Here is a 17,488-nt window from a genome sequence, read left to right on the forward strand (position 1 = left end):
GCAACACTGCCCCTGAGCACCTCTGCTGGGGGCAAATGTGGGACTGCAGTATGGCAGCTGGGGGACAAGTGGAAGTGGCTTAACAGCACTCACGTGTGAGGAGAGAAGTCTGCAGCTCCCTGAAGGGAGGTTGTGGCCAGGTGGGGTTGGGCTCTGCTGCCAGGCACCCAGCAACAGAACAAGGGGACACAGTGTGAAGTTGTGCCAGGGGAGGTCTAGGCTGGAGGTTAGGAGGAAGTTGTTGGCAGAGAGAGTGATTGGCATTGGAATGGGCTGCCCAGGGAGGTGCTCCAAGCTCCTCCAGCCCAACCTAGCACCCACCTCTGCCCAACCAACCAGACCATGGCACTAAGTGCCCCAGCCAGGCTTGGCTTCAACACCTCCAGGCACAGAGACTCCACCACTGCCCTGGGCAGCCCATTCCAATGCCAGTCACTCTCTCTGCCAGCAACTTCCTCCTAACATCCAGCCTGAACCTGCCCTGGCACAGCTTGAGGCTGTGTCCCCTTCTTCTGTTGCTTCTTTCCACCCCTCTGCCTTATCCCAGAGTCTGCCTTACATGCAAGGTGAGTCTGGAGGGTCAGCCAGGGGGGTTGGAAGCAGAAGGATGGGTTGGGTTGCACAGATCCAAGCAGAAGAGGGGCACAGGCTCTGGCAGCCAGAGGCACACAGTGGCTGCCCTCTCTGTGTCCTCGTTTTCATGGGTCTCAGCCAGCCTAGGGGCGAGGCAGACACCATCATCGTTTGCTTTTCACAGCCTGTAACCTGCTTTCTCTCAGTAAAATCTCCCAATCAGCCTCAAACCAGCAGAGTGAGGCCCTTGTCAAGGGCAAGCAGCCACTGGCAAACGCCTCTTTGTCTGCCCCAGGACTACCAGACCAACGACAACGACCAGGCTGTGGTGGAGATCTGCATCACTCGCATCACCACAGCCATCAGGGAGACAGCATCCATCGAGAGGCACGGGAAGGCCCTGGTGGCTCTCTGGGAGTCCTGCCTGGAGCACAACCTGAAGCCATCTGGAAAAGATGAGGACACACCACATGCAAAAATTGCTTCTGACATCACAAGCTGCATCTTGCAGGTAACCTGAGGCTGCTGGCTGCGTTTCAGAGGTGCTGTCCTCAGGCTTTCAACTGCTCTTCTGGGATAAAAATTCAAGCAGTAGTGGCAGGAGGAGGTCACTGCCCAGGGAAAGATTGTCCTTAGCCCCTCCTGGGGCCTACTGTTCCATAAAGGTTCTGACAGTCTTCATCTAGTTCGGCTGACAGTGTCTTGTGGAGGGGCAGGGCTGGGCTGGCCACCAGAGGCTCTCCAGGAGCACTTCTGCCTACCCAAAGGGAAGCAGGGAGGAGACTGATGGGCTGGGGAACTAATAACCCAGCTGGGATGGAGAGAAGAACCATGTTATAGAGACACAAACCAGTGTGGAACCCAACCCCTGATGGCAAGGATGGCACCACTGATGCTGGAGGCAGCCACTGGGCAAGTCCCAGGCTGGACTCAATAGCAGAGGGGAACAGATTCAGGAGCTGGATTCAGGCACATAGGGATGGAGATGAAGACAGAGGGGACAGAGTCCTCCTGGCACAGCAGCCAGGGAAGAAGAGGCTGGACCCTGGGGATCCCTCAGCTTGCTCCTCAAGAGGAGCTGCTGCAATCCCTTAGTGGGCAGTTGAGGGTCACCTCTCCTGGCTGCTCCTCCCCACAGCTGCCACCTCTGCCCTCCTGCCCCACAAGCTGTGGCAGTGCCCTTGGTGTGCAGGGTAGCAAGTGGCAGGCAGAGCCTTTCTGCCCCCCAGGCCTTGTCAGGAGCTCTGCCCATCAGCTTCTGCCTGCTGGCAGCAGCCCCTGGCAGTGCAAAGCTGCCCTGCCCTTCAGACAGTGCCTTAGCAGGGAGGGTCTCAGCTCTCCTTCCCTCCCTCTCTTGCTTTCCTTTTCCAGCTGCTGGTTTCTCAACCCCTGCCCTCCTTTGTTGCAGAACTACAACCGCCCCCCAGTGATGGCTTTGGCTGTTCCAGTGGCAGTGAAGTTCCTTCAGAGGGGCAATAAGGAGCTGTGCAGGAACATGTCGAGTTACCTCTCCCTGGCTGCCATTGCCAAGGCAGATCTGCTGGCTGAGCACACAGACAGCATCGTCAAGAGTGTCCTTCGAGGTAGGAGCCTGCTGAGGGGTTGGATTGCAGCCTGCCTGGTGCCCACCCTCGGGTTGGTGAGGCTGTGCTAGGGATGTGTGCAAACGTGGAACCAGGCAGTTGGTTTGGTGGGAAGAGTCCATCCAGTCCAAGCCACCTGAGGGCTTTGAGAGCTGGGAAGCAAATCCTGAGCTCCACAGCTGAGCCCTTCTGACAGTTTAAAGACAGCTCAGGATGAGGAGATGACAGCTCAAAATATCCTGTGCCCACTTCCTCCTGTCCATGGCCAGCCTCAAAAGCACCTCTGAAACACACAATCCTTCTGCTTGGAACTTTCCAGTCCCCCAGCCCAAGCCTTGCCCCAGCACTGCACTGTGGCCCTCAGCACCACAGCTGCACAGCTCTGCAGCCCCTCCAGGGATGGACACTGCCCTGGGCAGCCTGGGCCAGGGTCTAACCAGTCTGCCAGGGCAAGAGTTGTTCCTCTTGTCCAGCCTAACTCTCTCAGCTTGAGGCCATTTCCTCTTGTCCTATTGCTTTATCCCTATCTGCAACTGCCTGAAGGGACCTTGTGGAGAGGCTGCTGCTGGGCTCTGCTCACAGGTAGCTGGAGGCAAAACAAGGGGGAATGGCCTCAGGTTGAGGCTGGGGAGGGTTAGGTTGGACATTAGGAGGAAGTTTTTCAGGGAGAGAGTGCTCAGGGACTAGAATGAGCTGCCCAGGGAGGTGGTGGAGTCCCCAAGGTCTTGAAGGCAGCTCAGAGCTGTCAAGATCAGGTTCAGACCCCACCTCCAGTCAAGGCTTCGTAGATTCACATCCTCTGCCAGCTCAGCTGCCAAAGCTCCGGGGGCAGGAGTGCAGCAGAGCAACAACACTCAGCAGCTTTGCACAATCAGCAGGGGCTCTAGAAATTAATTCTGCCCAGCAAAGCAGTCTGGGGACAGAGGAGTGGTGCCACTGGCCAGGACACGCCACAGAACCACCCAGGTTGGCAAAGCTTCCCAAAGTCCCCAAGCACCACATCCAAACCACCCTGACACACATCCAGGGATATGGTTTAAGGTGAACCTTGCAGAGTAAGGTTACAGGTTGGGATTGGTGATCCTGAGGGGCTTTGCCAGCCTGGATGTGTCTGGGATTCTGTGGGAGAAGAGAGAGCAGCCCTGACCTGGCTCCAGGTTCATATGAGCTGTGTGGTAGGACTGAGCAGAGTCCAAGACTGCTAACAGCTTGCAGGGCCACAAGGATAACTGCTTTTAAGGCTTGTGACATGAGGGTTTCTGTGCTCCCTCCTGTCACTATCACTTGCAAACCATTGCTGTGTGTAGAAACTGCTTCCAGCAGCCTTTGTGGTGCAGTCAGAGGAGTGGGAAAGGAGCTGCACACCCTCCACTGAAGGGTTCATCACAAAGTGTGCCCAGAAGGGCAAGGGAGGGGATTCTGCCCCTTGGCTCTGCTCTCCTCACACCCCACCTGCACTCCTGGGGGCAGTGCTGGAGCCCCCAGCACAAGCAGGACATGGAAGTGTTGGAGCCAGGCCAGAGGAGGCCACCAAGATGCTGAGAGGGCTGCAGCAGCTCTGCTCTGAGCACAGGCTGAGAGAGTTGGGGCTGTGCAGCCTGGAGAGGAGAAGGCTTTGAGGAGAGCTTGGAGTGGCCTTGCAGGATCTGCAGGGGGCTGCAGGAGGGCTGGGGAGGGACTATTGAGAAGGTCTGGGAATGAGAGAAGGAGGAGGAGGAGGAATGGGTTTGGAGTGGCAGAGGGGAGAGTGGAAGTGGCTGTTAGGAAGAAGTGAGGGTGGTGAGAGACTGGCACAGGTTTCCCAGGGAGGTGTTCAAGGCCAGGTCGGATGAGACCTGCTCCAGTGGGAGGTGTTTCCTGGGACTGGAACTGGCTGAGCTTTGAGCTCCCTTCCAACCTAAGCCATTCTATGACTCCGCCAGTTCAGTTTCGTGCACTGAAGTCATTCCACCAGCAGATGTTGCTGTGGACATCAGGTTCGGCTTATCCCAGCCTGGAAGAGGGCTCTGGGAACAGGCTGAGTGCTTCGTTTCGGAGCTGTGGCTGAGCTGCGCTGAGCATCCTTTGTGTTTGCTTTGCCGCAGCATCGGCAGAGCTTAAGGACTGAAGCTGGCTGAAGGGAGGAGGGGAGAGGACAAGCTGCTGCCAGGGATGGATTTATGGAGCAGTGTGGGGACAAAGGGCCTTGTTCTGGTGCTGCACGGGCAGGGCTCAGCCTAACGGCACTGCTGAGGCTGATGGCAGACTCTGGCCTGCTGCCTGCCAGTCTTTGAGGGCTGACTGCAGTCGGGGTTTTGATTACTGGGGGCAGTTGTTTGGCTGTTGAATCAATTCCTTATCAGCCACAAAGAGTGTTTAACCCTCCCCTGCCACTCAGGGGGAACTCAGCCTCTAAACACGCAGCTGTCTGTGCCCTGCCCACGCGCCCTGCCCTGGCACCTTCCATCAGTGTGGACCTGGCAGGCTTATTCTCATTGCCAGGTGACAGCAGCCCTGGACTCTGAGAGTCCCACAGCTGCTCCACCTCCCAAAGGGGCTCAGACAAAGGATGCAGATGAAGCACCCAGCAGAGGCTTGTGGGAGAGCAGAACTGGGCTCAGCAACTTACTCCAGGCACGCACAGCTTCTGCTTGCTCCTTCATTGCTGCATCTGCAGGGCAAGAATCACAGAAACGTTGGACTGTTTTGGTTGGAATAGGCCTTGGAGATCATAGAAGCACAGAATGGTTTAGGTTGGAAGGGACCTCACATTGGTTTTACTGCCTTTGGAGCCCAAACTGCCCTCCCCCCAGGTGCTCTTTGGTGTTTGCCAAGCAGGCAGTGTAAGGGTGGACAAAGCCCCAGAGTTGAGCTAGGAAGGAAATGCAGGGAGGAGCCGAGGGAGGGGATTTCTGCTGGGCAGGTGGGGTCTGGACTGTGGGACTGAGGCTTTGCCAGTCGGCAGAGGTGATAACGGAGGAGCAGAGCAGATGGAAAGAGCTGAGTCAGTGAGAATGAAAGTATTGGCCTTGCTTTTGGCCACCTGCCACCCCAGAGCAGAGACAGGAGAAAGCTGCTTCCGAGACAAAGCATCTCAGGTGTGAGGCACAGTAAGAAGCAGCCAGGGAAGACTTCCCCATCGTCTCTTTGAGGCTTTATCACCTTCTGCTGCTGATTCCCACCCCCCCACCCCCCCCGCTGCATTTCACAGACATTTGTTTTCATTTAATTGAGGACAGAGTGTGGAAAGAGGATTTGAAAGTGGCTTTGCACAAAGCTGGGACTGTAACCCTGAGGATCTGCCTGCTGGCGGCCAGCGGCTGGATGGAGCTCATCTCTCTCTGTCGGGTGGTTAAGGTTCTTTGGTAAGGGATTCTGTTGTGCTTGTCACTGAGCATGCAGAGTTCATGGAGTCTTACTTTATTCTTCCAAGTAGAATAGAGTCAAGCAGGTTGGAAGAGAGCTCCAAGCTCAGCCAGCCCAACCTAGCACCCAGCCCTGCCCAACCAACCAGACCATGGCACTAAGTGCCCCAGCCAGGCTTGGCTGCAACACCTCCAGCCACAGCCACTCCACCACCTCCCTGGGCAGCCCATTCCAGTGCCAATCACTCTCTCTGACAACAACTTCCTAACAACATCCAGCCTAGACCTGCCCTGGCACAGCTTGAGGCTGTGTCCCCTTCTTCTGTTGCTGGGTGCCTGGCAGCAGAGCCCAACCCCACCTGGCTACAGCCTCCCTGCAGGCAGCTGCAGGCAGCAATGAGCTCTGCCCTGAGCCTCCTCTGCTGCAGGCTGCACACCCCCAGCTCCCTCTGCCTCTCCTCACAGGGCTGTGCTCCAGGCCCCTCCCCAGCCTTGCTGCCCTGCTCTGGGCACCTTCCAGCACCTCAACACCTCCAGAGAGTTGCTTGGGCTGGAAAAGGTCTCCAAGGTCATCAAGCCAACCCCATCATAGCCACTTACACCATCTCCCCAGGTGCTATGGCAACAGGTTTCTTGAGCACCTCCAGGGCTGGGCACTCCACCACCTCCCTGGGCAGCCTGTGCCAGTCCTTGGCCACTCCTGCAGCAAAGAGATTTTTCCTCATCTCCCATCTACCCCTGCCCTGGCACAATTTCAGGCCATGTCTTCTTTTTTTTCCTATCACCTGAGACTACAGAGAAGGAGCAACCCCACCCTACTACTGTGTAAGAGAAGTTTAGTGCCTGCCCTCTCCCTGGAGGTGCTCAAGGCCAGGTTGGATGAGGCTGTGAGCAAGCTGGTCTAGAGAAAGGTGTTTGGTTGTCCTCCAAATGGCAGGAGTTTGGAAGTGGATCATCTTTGAGGTCCTTTCCAACTCAACCCATTCCAACCTCCAGGTGTAAAGCAGAGTGAAGAGGACATTACCTTGCCCCAGCTTCTTTTATTTTACTGCTTTTGTACCCTGGAAGGGAGGATGTGGGAGCTGTGTCAAGCACGGCAGCAGCATGCCAGGAGCTTTGCAGAGTGTGTGCCTGGGACATGTCTGGAAAGGGAGAGAGAAAAATGTGTGAGGAGAGCAGGGGAGTGCACTGCTGCCTGTGCAGACAGGAGCTGCTTTGAGTAAGACATTCTCCAGCATGACTTGTTCAGAGGCTTCAACAGGCAGTGAGTGATCATTGCTGGTGTAAATGGTTACATATCCAGTGAGTAACCATCCATCACTGTCTGCTCCTGCTGCTTGCTACAGGGAAAGCACCATCAGCCTCTTGGCTCTTGCCATCTGCTGCTCCTGCACTGCATCCAGCTCTGTGTTCTCAGTGGCTTTGGGGTGAACTTGGCTTGGTGGACTCTGAATTCTGTGGTCTGGTCGGGGGTGTCACAGAATCGGTCAGGGTTGGAAGGGACCACAAGGACCATCCAGTTCCACCCCCCCTGCCATGCCCAGGGACACCTCACACCAGATCAGACTGCACACAGCCTCATCCAGCCAGGTGGGAGAACTCCTCGAGTGACAGATCCTTTCACATGGCAGTGCTCCCAGGAGGGGTAGCTGTGGAGGTGTGATGGCAACGATTGGACTCCATCATTTGGTCTGCAGCAGAGGAGGCTCAGGGCAGAGCTCATTGCTGTCTGCAGCTACCTGAAGGGAGGCTGTAGCCAGGTGGAGTTGGGCTCTGCTGCCAGGCCCCCAGGGACAGAAGAAGGGGACACAGCCTCAAGCTGTGCCAGGGCAGGTCTAGGCTGGATGTTAGGAGGAAGTTGTTGGCAGAGAGTGATTGGCATTGGAATGGGCTGCCCAGAGAGGTGGTGGAGTGCCCATCCCTGGAGGTGTTTCAGAGGAGGCTGCATGAGGCACTTAGTGCCAGGGGTTAGCTAATTAGAAGGGTTAGATGCCAGGTTGGACTTAATGATCTCAGAGACCTTTTCCACCTTGCTTGATTCTGTGATCTTAGAGGTCCTTTCCAAGCACAACAACTCTGACCCTATGCTGGGTCTGTGAAGCTGCCCTTGAGGGTCCCTCTGCTTGCTGAGGCTGTGTTCTGTGTGGCAGCCCAAGCTGCAGAGCTCAACCTGGGAGCCAGCTGCCTCTCAGAGCTGCAGCCCAGGAGGAAGGTGGAGAGTTTGGCTTTGGTCAGGGTCTTTATTTACAAAAATAATCTCAATAAAACTCTGCCAGAGTCCATTTACACTATCATACAGCTGTGCCTTCTCCCGGGTGCCACCAGGGGATGGGAGCTGCTGGCACTTCCACGTGGCAGGCCAAGAAAAGCTTTCTGCAAGAGACTACATTGGGTAGAGTCTACAAATGACTACGAGGGGTCAGTGGACAGCATCTTCCTTGGCCTCTCTGCTTCCTCTGCCCAGCTCACTTCAGCACTGTGGAAACCAAAGGCCTTGCAGGAGCCTGGAAGATGCACAATCTGTTCTGAAGAGGTTGGTCAGGAGGTGCCCAACCAAGGAAGCCAAAGAATTATCCAGAGGAGGCCATGAAGGTGAGCTGAGGGCTGGAGCAAATATCCTATGAAGTCAGACTGAGAGAGCTGCTCAGCTTGGAGGTGGAGAGAAACCTTTCCCCAAGGCATGGAGTGACAGAATGGAGGCTGATGGCTTCAAACTGGGAGAAGCTGGAGTTAAGATTGGACATCAGGAAGAAATTCTTCCCCGTGAGGATGCTGAGGCACCAGGGCAGGTTGCCCAGAGAAGCTGTGGAGGCTCTGAGCCTGGAAGTGTTGACAGCCAGGTGGGATGGGGCCCTGAGCTGGTCTGGTGGGAGGTGTCCCTGCCCATGGCAAGGTGGTTGGAACAAGATGACCTTCAAGTTCTCTTCCAAGCAAGCCTTTCTGTGGCTCTTTGCTTCAGCAGGGATGCCAGGGGTGCCCTCCAGCTCTGAAAGGTCCCTGGTGGTGCTCACTGTTGTCCATCAGAGAACACCAAGCTGGAGTCAGCAGTGGTCTGACCCCAGGAACAGCTTTCCCAATGCCTTGCTGTGTTTTGTTCTCAGTGTCTTGCCAAATCCTCAGGCAGAGACCAAAGGGCATCTCCACAGGTCCTCAGGGCACAAGCTCTCAACGCTCACCTTCCCTGGCCGTTGGAGGGACACAAGCTCCTGGCCTTGGCTTCCTCTACATGTCTGCTCTCAGCTCTTCACCAAACACCTTCTCTGCTCCAGAAGCTGCCTTTAAGGGTTTAAGAGAGATACTGAGCTCCTCCATACAGCAGCACCTCTGTGACTCCCCACCCAACAACGTTGCCCCTGCTGCTGCAGGCATCCTCCCTGCTCTGTGCCGCGATCTCCTCGGCGCTGAGGGCTCTGTCCCACAGGTTGAAGCCAGTCAGCTTCCCAGAGAAGGCCAAAGCTTCATCGAAGCCCCCCCCAGCACAGCAGCCATTCTTTTCCTGCCCCAGCTGCAAAATCCCTCCCTCTGGAATGGTGTGGCCAGCAGCGAGGTCGGAGGCGGTGGCCGCCAGCTCTCCCTGCACCCACAGGGCTGCGGAGCCGTTCTGGGAGCTCCAGGAGCCGCACAGGTGGAGCCACTGCCCGGGGACCACCACAGCCCCGGCGGCCACCTTCTGCTGGGCACCCCCAACAGCGAGCACTGCAGAGTCCCTGCTGAGGTACAGCTGCAGTTCGTAGGGGTTGAGCTTGGTGCCGTAGGAGAAGACGACAGTTTTGGCCAGAGCTTCGGTCACCTTGATCCAGACACAGGCGGTGAAGGAGGGAAGGCTCAGCCCAGAGGCTGGGTGAACGCTCCCAAAGATCTTCTTGGAGCGCATGGGGAACAGAATTGCTGTTTCACACCCTGCAAGGGGCAGACAAAGTGTTAGGGGGGTCAACATGGAACCGTCAGCCAGGTTGGAAGAGGCCTCTGAGATCACAGAATCAGGCAGGTTGGCAGAGAGCTCCAAGCTCAGCCAGCCCAACCTAGCACCCAGCCCTGCCCAACCAACCAGACCATGGCACTAAGTGCCCCAGCCAGGCTTGGCTGCAACACCTCCAGGCACAAAGACTCCACCACCTCCCTGGGCAGCCCATTCCAGTGCCAATCACTGTCTCTGAAGAAAAATCATCCACTCCAACCTATCCCTCAGCCCTATCCAATCGTGAGTTGAAGCAGGCTTCACAAAGACCTCCTGGTGGCCTTTCAGGACTTAAAGGGGCTGAGGTGATAGAGTTTTGAGGAGGATCTGTTGTGACAGGACAAGGAGGGGATGGTTTCAAGCTAAAAGAGGTGATGGCAGGTTGACAGGCTTGATCTTAGAGGCCTTTTCCAACCTTAATGACTCTAAGATGATAAAGGAAGTTGAACATCTTCCTTAGGAAGAAAGCCTGAGGGAGCAGGGGCTGTGCTGCTTGGAGACTAAGGGGTGACCTCATTAATGTGAGTGCTAGAGCCAGGCTCTGCTGGGGGATGCCAGTGCCAGCACAAGGGGTGGAAGCTGAGGCTGAGGAGGTTCCATGTCAACTTGAGGAAGAATTTTTTCCCTGTGAGGGTGCCAGAGCCCTGGAGCAGGCTGCCCAGGGGGGCTGTGGAGTCTCCCTCTCTGGAGATACTCAAGAACTGTCTGGGTGTGATCCAGTGTGATCTGCTCTGGGTGATCCTGCTCTGGCAGGGCAGCTGGACCAGGTGAGCTTTGGAAGTCACTCCCAGCCCCTGACATTCTGTCATTCTAAGGTTCTAAGATTACGAGGTCCTCTCCTCCTGGAGGTCCTCTCCTCCTGGAGGTCCTCTCCTCCTGGAGGTCCTCTCCTCCTGGAGGTCCTCTCCTCCTGGAGGTCCTCTCCTCCTGGAGGTCCTCTCCTCCTGGAGGTCCTCTCCTCCTGGAGGTCCTCTCCTCCTGGAGGTCCTCTCCTCCTGGAGGTCCTCTCCTCCTGGAGGTCCTCTCCTCCTGGAGGTCCTCTCCTCCTGGAGGTCCTCTCCTCCTGGAGGTCCTCTCCTCCTGGAGGTCCTCTCCTCCTGGAGGTCCTCTCCTCCTGGAGGTCCTCTCCTCCTGGAGGTCCTCTCCTCCTGGAGGTCCTCTCCTCCTGGAGGTCCTCTCCTCCTGGAGGTCGATTCACACTAGAGAGAAAGAGAAACTCCCAAGGCCATCTCTTCATCAGGGATATCTGCAACCTGCTTACAGCCCCAAACAACCTGGCATGAAGTCCTCCCAGGGCTGGGGCATCTGCCACCTGCCTGGGCAGCCTGAGGTCAGTGCCTCACCACCCTCAGCTGAAAATGCCATCCTTCTCTGCAGCCTGACTCTCTCTCCTGCAGCTGAAGCCATCAGGCCTCGTCCCGAGGCTGATGGCTGGTTCAAAGGTGGCTCTTTCCTCACCTCTAATTGGGCTGGTAGCAGCAGAAATTAGAGTTAAAACCATGAGCAGAAGCTCATCACACTTGGGAAAGGAACTGATCTGGTCCCCACCCAAACTCAAGCCACTTTTGTTTCCGAGTTACACTGAAGATCCTATTCCAGGTGATGTGGGGGGGCAACAGCATCCCCCCCACCCCCCTCTTTCTGTAATCAAACTGCTTTTCTGCTGCTGAAACCAGCTGGAGGAGCTGAAATGGCTCAACCGTGTGTGGAAACTTCTGCTGCGGCGACTGAAGGACTCTTTGTGTCCTCCAGCACCCAGCTCTGTGCTACTTCACAGGCTGCTTCCTTTCAGCTCCCCCCAGCAGCTCTCAACGTTTTCTTCCTTAGCCCTTTTGAGGAGGAGCAACTGCTTGGGGATACTCCTTCAGATGCTGCTTTAGGAATGTTGTTGTGAAAGGAGGGGCTGGGGGGAGAAAAGAACCTCCGAACAGACAAAAAAGCTTTTTTAATTAGTGAGCTTTCAGGCTTTGTTATCACAACCCAAACAAAATTAAAAGCAGGCTCCCCAAAGAACACAAAGTGTGATTGGAAAATCCCTCGGGAGCAGGGCTGGCAGGGGGCCACGGCATGAGACATTGGAGGCAGTTGCTAAAAAATTCCCTTGGAGTAAAAGAAAATAGATATAATTTGCAGAGCAAGAGACTCTGGAAGGGATTTGCTGTGTCCTTCACGTAAAAGAATACCTGGGTAAGAAAGTTTTCTGCAAAGCCAGGGGGGAGCAGTGGAAATCTGCTCGGGGACTGGCACAGGCTGCCCAGGCAGGTGGTGGAGTCACCGTGCCTGGAGGGGTTCAGGACACCTGGGGCCGTGGCTTAGTGGCTGTGGTGGGGTTGGGTTGTTGGTTGGACTGGGTGATTGTAAAGGTCTCTTCCAAGCAGAGCACCACTGTGCTGCTGCTGCTGCAGGGAGTGTGCTGCTGCAAGCTGGAGCACAGTCACAAAACAGCCGCAGCAAGCAGAGGGACCCTCAGAGGGCTGGGATCCAGGGGCAGCTTCACAGACCCAGCATAGGGTCAGAGTTGTTGTGCTTGGAAAGGACCTCTAAGATCACAGGATTAAGCAGGGTGGAAAAGACCTCTGAGATCATTGAGTCCAACCTGGCCTCTAACCCTTCTAATTACCTAACCAATCACTCTCTCTGACAACAACTTCCTAACAACATCCAGCCTGATCCTGCCCTGGCACAGCTTGAGGCTGTGTCCCCTTCTTCTGTCCCTGGCTGCCTGGCAGCAGAGCCCAACCCCACCTGGCTACAGCCTCCCTGCAGGCAGCTGCAGACAGCAATGAGCTCTGCCCTGAGCCTCCTCTGCTGCAGGCCAAATGATGGAGTTGCCATCACACCTCCACAGCAGTCCCTCTTGGGAGCACTGCCATGTGCAAGGATCTGCCACTCGAGGAGTTCTCCCACCTGACATGGCTGTTTGCCCAAAACAAGAGCAATGAGGTGTCCCTGAGCCTCCTCTTTTCCAGGCTGAACACCTCCAGCTCCCTTAGCTGCTCCTCACAGGGCTGTGCTCCAGCCCCAGTGTTGTGCACTGTGAGGCTGAGACTTTCCATGCTCATAGAGGTTTTGCTCTCCCCTAGAGCAGAACAGCTGCCCGTGGGGCTGGCTGTGTCACAGGGCAGCGAGGGGAAGAAGCTGAGGTCGTGCTGGCTGGAAGGCAGTCTTCAAGTGCTCAGGGCAAACAGGAATCTGCTGCAAGCTCTGCCACTGGAATGGGCTGCCCAGGGAGGTGGTGGAGTCTCTGTGCCTGGAGGTGTTGCAGCCAAGCCTGGCTGGGGCACTTAGTGCCACGGTCTGGTTGGTTGGGCAGGGCTGGGTGCTAGGTTGGGCTGGCTGAGCTTGGAGCTCTCTGCCAACCTGCTGATTCTATGATTCTGCAGAGGTGATGAACACAGGAGGAGAAGGCACTGGCTGGCAAGGCTGACTCCCTGCCCTGCCTTGATCCGTGCTAGGCTGTGAAGTGCTTTGATGTGAATGAGCATTGCTCTGTGCTTGAGTTGTAAGGAGCTTGTGTAAGTGCCTCTGCTCCTCCCTGCTCACCCTGGGGCTGCTCAGGGTTGTAGGTGGGGCTGGTGTAAGTGCACCCCTGGCACACCCAGCCAACGGTGGAGAATTCGGTGGGGATTTGGAAGCTGAAGGAGCTTGGATTTGTGGAGGGTTACAAAAAGGCTTGGAAGCTGCAGGGACTTAGATGGGGGGGAAGGTTGTTAAAGAGAGGTCAGTGTTCAGAAGACACCTGGTGGGCAGAGCTCTACCTGAAGGGGTTGCATTGTCCTGGTGGGAGCTTTGTGCCCACGCTGTGAATAGGTGGGGGTCTGCAGTGCCACCCCCGAGCTACTTTTTGGGTGTCATAGAATTGCTTTGGTTGGAAATGATCTTCAAGATCATCCAGCCCGAGTCTTGCCCCGGCACTGCCTGCTCACCACTAAACCATGGCCCTCAGCACCACACCTCCACAGCTTTGAAACCCCATCCAGGTGTGAAGACTCCACCACTGCCCTGGGCATCCTGTTCCGGGGCTTGACAACCCTTTTGGGGAAGGAATTGTTCCTCCCCTCCAACCTAAACCTTCGCTGGTGCAACTTGATGCTGCTTTCTCTTGCTCTACTGCTTGTTCCTTGGGAGCATAGACCACCCCTGCCTCCTTTCAGGGGCTCGCATTACAAAGGGCAGTTAAAGAGCCGTGAAACCTGAGATGTGAGCTCTTCTCTCCCTGCCCGCCTGCCTTGTTGACCAGCACGAACGTTTTTGGAAGGGGAAAGGAGTGAAAAACCCACAAAACCAAACAAAACCCCAAAGCACCACAAGAGCACCACCAGAGTGCTGCTCATTTTTTTTCCATGCTGGAGGAAATGTCCTCTCCCAACAGGCACAGGCAGTGACGATGCTGCAGGGAGGGTTTGGATTAACTTCTGCTCAGCTGGGGTTGGTGAGGAGGTGATGCTTAGCTTAGGGTGAGGAAGAAGTGGGGGCACGCATGAAGAGGACCTAGTGACTTGTGTGTAGGAGGTAAAAGCTGGGAGAGCAGGATTTGTTTGTTTAAAGCACCCTGGCAGATGTTTTGGGCTAGGAGAGCCTGCAGGAGGTGGGATCTTGGCTGGTGGTGTCCTCTGTAAGGACTTTGAGTCCTTCTTTGACCCCACCTTTGCACATCTCAGTGCTGCCTCTTTCAGAGGGGGTGACAGGTTACTTCCAACCCTTCCAAAGCATTTTCATAGATTCATGGAATGGTTTGGGTTGGAAGGGACTTAAAGATCATCCAGTTCCAACCCCCCTGCCACGGGCAGGGGCACCTCAGAGCCTCATCCAACCTGGCCTTGAACACCTCCAGGCAGGAGCATCCACAACCTCCGGTACAGAGCTGTTGTGCTGTCCTCAACGTTGCTTTGGAGGCACAGGCAGAGGAAGATGCTGAGGAGGGGTGGTCAGGGGAGATGCCTCCTTGGACAGGTCATTAAAGAGAGCTCTCTGCTGAAGCACAGCACACAAGGACTCACCTGCTGGCAGAAGGCGCTGGGCTGCCCACTGCTGCGACGCCTTCAGTTCGGCTCTGGTTTGCTGCAGCTCTTTCCACAGAGAGCTCAAAAGGAGGTGGTCTGCTCTGGCAGGACTGAGCTTGTCCTGCTGCAGCTCTGTCTCCTGAGCTTCCACCTCAGCCCTCCTTAGCCAGGTGCTCTCCAGACGGCCCAGCCTGCTGGACATGTTGTGGCTCAGCAGCAGGATCTGCTCAAGAACCTTTCCTTGCTCAGCCTCCTGAAACCTTTTGGCTTCTCCAGCTTGGTCATCACTCCTCACAAGCACCTGCTCCACCTGGGACAAGATATGGGAGGTGACTTTCTCCAGCGTGGTGGCAAAGGTGCTGGCAAGGCTGGTGGTGAGCTGGCTCAGCTCTGCTTTCAGCATCTGCAGGTCCACCTTCAGGATCTCCTGGGTAGCCTGCAGCATCATGTTCTCCTTCATCTGCGAGTTCTCGAGCATGATGAAGAGCTTGTCCCACTTGGTGTGCTCTCGCTGGCAGTCACAGGCAGCAGCTGGAAGAGAAGACACAGATGTTGGCATTGCTTTGGACTTAGAGCTTTACCCAGGAGGAGAAAGTCTGGCTCTGTGCAAGGTTTGTGTGCTCCAACCCCTCGCCAGAAGAGAGGAGGGGAGCAATGTGTGCCACAGGGACGGGAAGCCAAGGCGCGGGAACGGAGCCTGCAGTGATCCTAAAGTGCAGTGTCTGAGGGCTCTAACAGCTCCTGCTGCAAGCATGCAGAAACACAACAGCAAGGGTTGGAAAACACCCCCAGGATCATCAGCTCCAAGCCTTGACCCAGCACTGCCAGTTCCACCACCAGCCCATGGCCCTCAGCACCGCATCCGCACAGCTTTGGAACCTCTCCAGGGATGGGCACTCCCTGGGCAGCCTGGGCCAGAGCTTGACAACTCTTTGGGGGAAGAAATTGTTCCTCACGGCCAAACTAAGCTCTCTTGGTGCAACTCGAGGCTTGTCTTGTTGCCTGCTATTTGGAAGAGACCCCCTCCCACCTCACTACACCCTCCTTCTGGGTAGATTTTGGTGTAGGAGATCCTGCTGTGGCAGGGAGGTTGGACTGGATGAGCTTTTGAGGTGCCTTCCAGCCCCTGACGTTCTCTGATTCCCTCATTCTGTGCTGATCCAACCCAAACATGTTTCTTCCTCTGAAAAAAGACCCCAAATAGTTATGCCTTTCAAACAAAGGAGTCACAAGAGCAGCCACCAAAGGCTGAGACACTTAGCACCACTTCTGCTTCAGTCCTACTTACTTTCCTCGGTACCCGGAGCCGGAGCCTCGATCTCGTTATCCAGATTGACATACATAAGATCATAGTCATCCTCTTCATCCAGCACTGCCAGAGCAGCCCTGAAAACACAGCAGAGGGTAAGCAGAGCAAATCCTTGGTGGAGCAGCATTCTCAAGCTGCTCCCTGAGCTCGGCCGGGCTGAGTGGAGGGCGAGGGCTGAGCTGAGCGGAGGCTGCGAGCGAGCTGCTGATAAAGCCTTGAATGAATGAGCAGTGCTGGTGCCAGGCTTGTAATAAGAGCTCTGCTGGTTGTTGGTTTTGGCTGGGAGGAGCAGAGGGCGGGCAGCTTGCTCAGCTCCAGCCCCCCAACACCCCCCCCTATCATTGCACTGGGGAGGGGAAGGAATGGGGGAAGCTGCGCTTGCGAGCGGCTTGCGGTAAGGCGCAGCGAGGGGAGGATGAGGGAGGGATGAAATCACTTGGAGCCGGCTGCTCTGGGGATGTTACTTCGGGTCACTTGTGGAAAGGGGCTTTTTCCCTGCTAATCCACCTTGTAGCTGGTTCCTGCCAGAGCTCTGGAGGGGCTTGGTGGGACGACAAACACCCTGGGAGCTGGGCTGGGGACAGGCGTGCGGTCGAGGCGAGGCGCTGCAGCTTTGGTGGAGGGTGAGGTACAGAAACCTCTGCTGCAGCTTCAGATCCCCGCTCGAAGGCGCTCACAAAGGCAGCTTTTGTTAGAGGTTGGCTTTGCCAGCCCCAATTACCAACAACAACACCAGAGCTGCGTGGATAACACAGTGCTGCTGGTGTCCTGTGTCGGGAACACGCAGCTCGGCAAGCAGACCGCTGGGGCTGGGTCCTGTCAGGCTGCAAAAACAAATGGGGCCCCTCTGGGCTGGGCATCGGCCTGGTGGAAGAGGTTTTGGCTTGAAACTGCTCCAGGGGAGGCTTGGGATATGGAGCAGGACACGTTTCTCTGCTGCAAGAGTGGTGAGGCATTGGCACAGGCTGGCCAGGGAGGTGGTGAGGTCCTCATCCCTGGAGGGGTTTGAGAAATGTGGGGGCACGGGTTAGTGGCCACGGTGGTGTTGGACAGGATGAGGCAGCAGTGTGCCCAGGTGGGCAGCAGAGCCAATGTCATCCTGGGCTGGCTCAGGAGCAGTGTGGGCAGCAGCACAAGGGAGGTTCTTGTGCCCCTGTGCTCAGCACTGCTCAGGCCACCCCTGGAGTGCTGTGTCCAGCTCTGGGCTCCTCCGTTGCAGAGAGATGTTGAGGTGCTGGAAGGTGTTTGGAGAAGGGCAGCAAGGCTGGGGAGGGGCCTGGAGCAGAGCCCTGTGAGGAGAGGCTGAGGGAGCTGGGGGTGTGCAGTGCAGAGCAGAGGAGGCTCAGGGCAGAGCTCATTGCTGTCTGCAGCTACCTGCAGGGAGGCTGTAGCCAGGTGGGGTTGGGCTCTGCTGCCAGGCAGCCAGGGACAGAAGAAGGGGACACAGCCTCAAGCTGTGCCAGGGCAGGTCTAGGCTGGATGTTGTTAGGAAGTTGTTGGCAAAGAGAGTGATTGGCATTGGAATGGGCTGCCCAGGGAGGTGGGGGAGTCTCTGTGCCTGGAGGTGTTGAAGCCAAGCCTGGCTGGGGCACTTAGTGCCATGGTCTGGTTGGTTGGGCAGGGCTGGGTGCTAGGTTGGGCTGGAGGAGCTTGGAGCTCTCTGCCAACCTGCCTGAATTCTATGGTTCTATTTTGGAGGGCTTTTCCAGCTCACACAA

General features: G+C 56.3%; 2 protein-coding genes across 6 annotated transcripts in view; one reads left to right on the forward strand and one right to left on the reverse strand.

Annotated features, from left to right (window-relative positions):
* VEPH1 (ventricular zone expressed PH domain containing 1) overlaps positions 1-17,488 on the forward strand; it is a 66,302-nt gene that overhangs the window by 15,539 nt on the left and 33,275 nt on the right. For 4 of the 5 annotated variants that reach the window (XM_064165023.1, XM_064165018.1, XM_064165019.1 and 1 more), the window contains 2 exons: positions 869-1,084; positions 1,982-2,156. In XM_064165023.1, the coding sequence (XP_064021093.1) occupies positions 869-1,084; positions 1,982-2,156 (391 nt within the window). Of the gene's footprint in view, positions 1-868; positions 1,085-1,981; positions 2,157-7,825; positions 9,459-17,488 lie in introns of those variants that run through there. The other variant, XM_064165022.1, reaches the window with a different exon arrangement.
* Positions 7,727-15,944, reverse strand: PTX3 (pentraxin 3). The gene is made up of 3 exons (XM_064165024.1): positions 15,750-15,944; positions 14,459-14,992; positions 7,727-9,400 (listed from the first exon to the last, which is right to left on the reverse strand). The coding sequence occupies exons 1-3, from the start codon at positions 15,895-15,897 to the stop codon at positions 8,787-8,789; spliced, it is 1,296 nt and encodes a 431-aa protein (XP_064021094.1). The 5' UTR covers positions 15,898-15,944; the 3' UTR covers positions 7,727-8,786.

This window comes from Pogoniulus pusillus, chromosome 26 (assembly GCF_015220805.1).
Source record: "Pogoniulus pusillus isolate bPogPus1 chromosome 26, bPogPus1.pri, whole genome shotgun sequence".
Lineage (NCBI taxonomy): Eukaryota > Metazoa > Chordata > Aves > Piciformes > Lybiidae > Pogoniulus > Pogoniulus pusillus.

Excerpts from the sequence above, each read along its gene's own strand:
- PTX3 (XM_064165024.1), bottom strand. The coding sequence starts at position 15,897 with ATGCTGCTCCACCAAGGATTTGCTCTGCTTACCCTCTGCTGTGTTTTC. Across the intron at positions 14,993-15,749 it reads GGCTCCGGGTACCGAGGAAA|CTGCTGCCTGTGACTGCCAG; the intron begins GTAAGTAGGACT and ends CTTCTCTTCCAG. Across the intron at positions 9,401-14,458 it reads CCAGCGCCTTCTGCCAGCAG|GGTGTGAAACAGCAATTCTG; the intron begins GTGAGTCCTTGT and ends TGCCCCTTGCAG.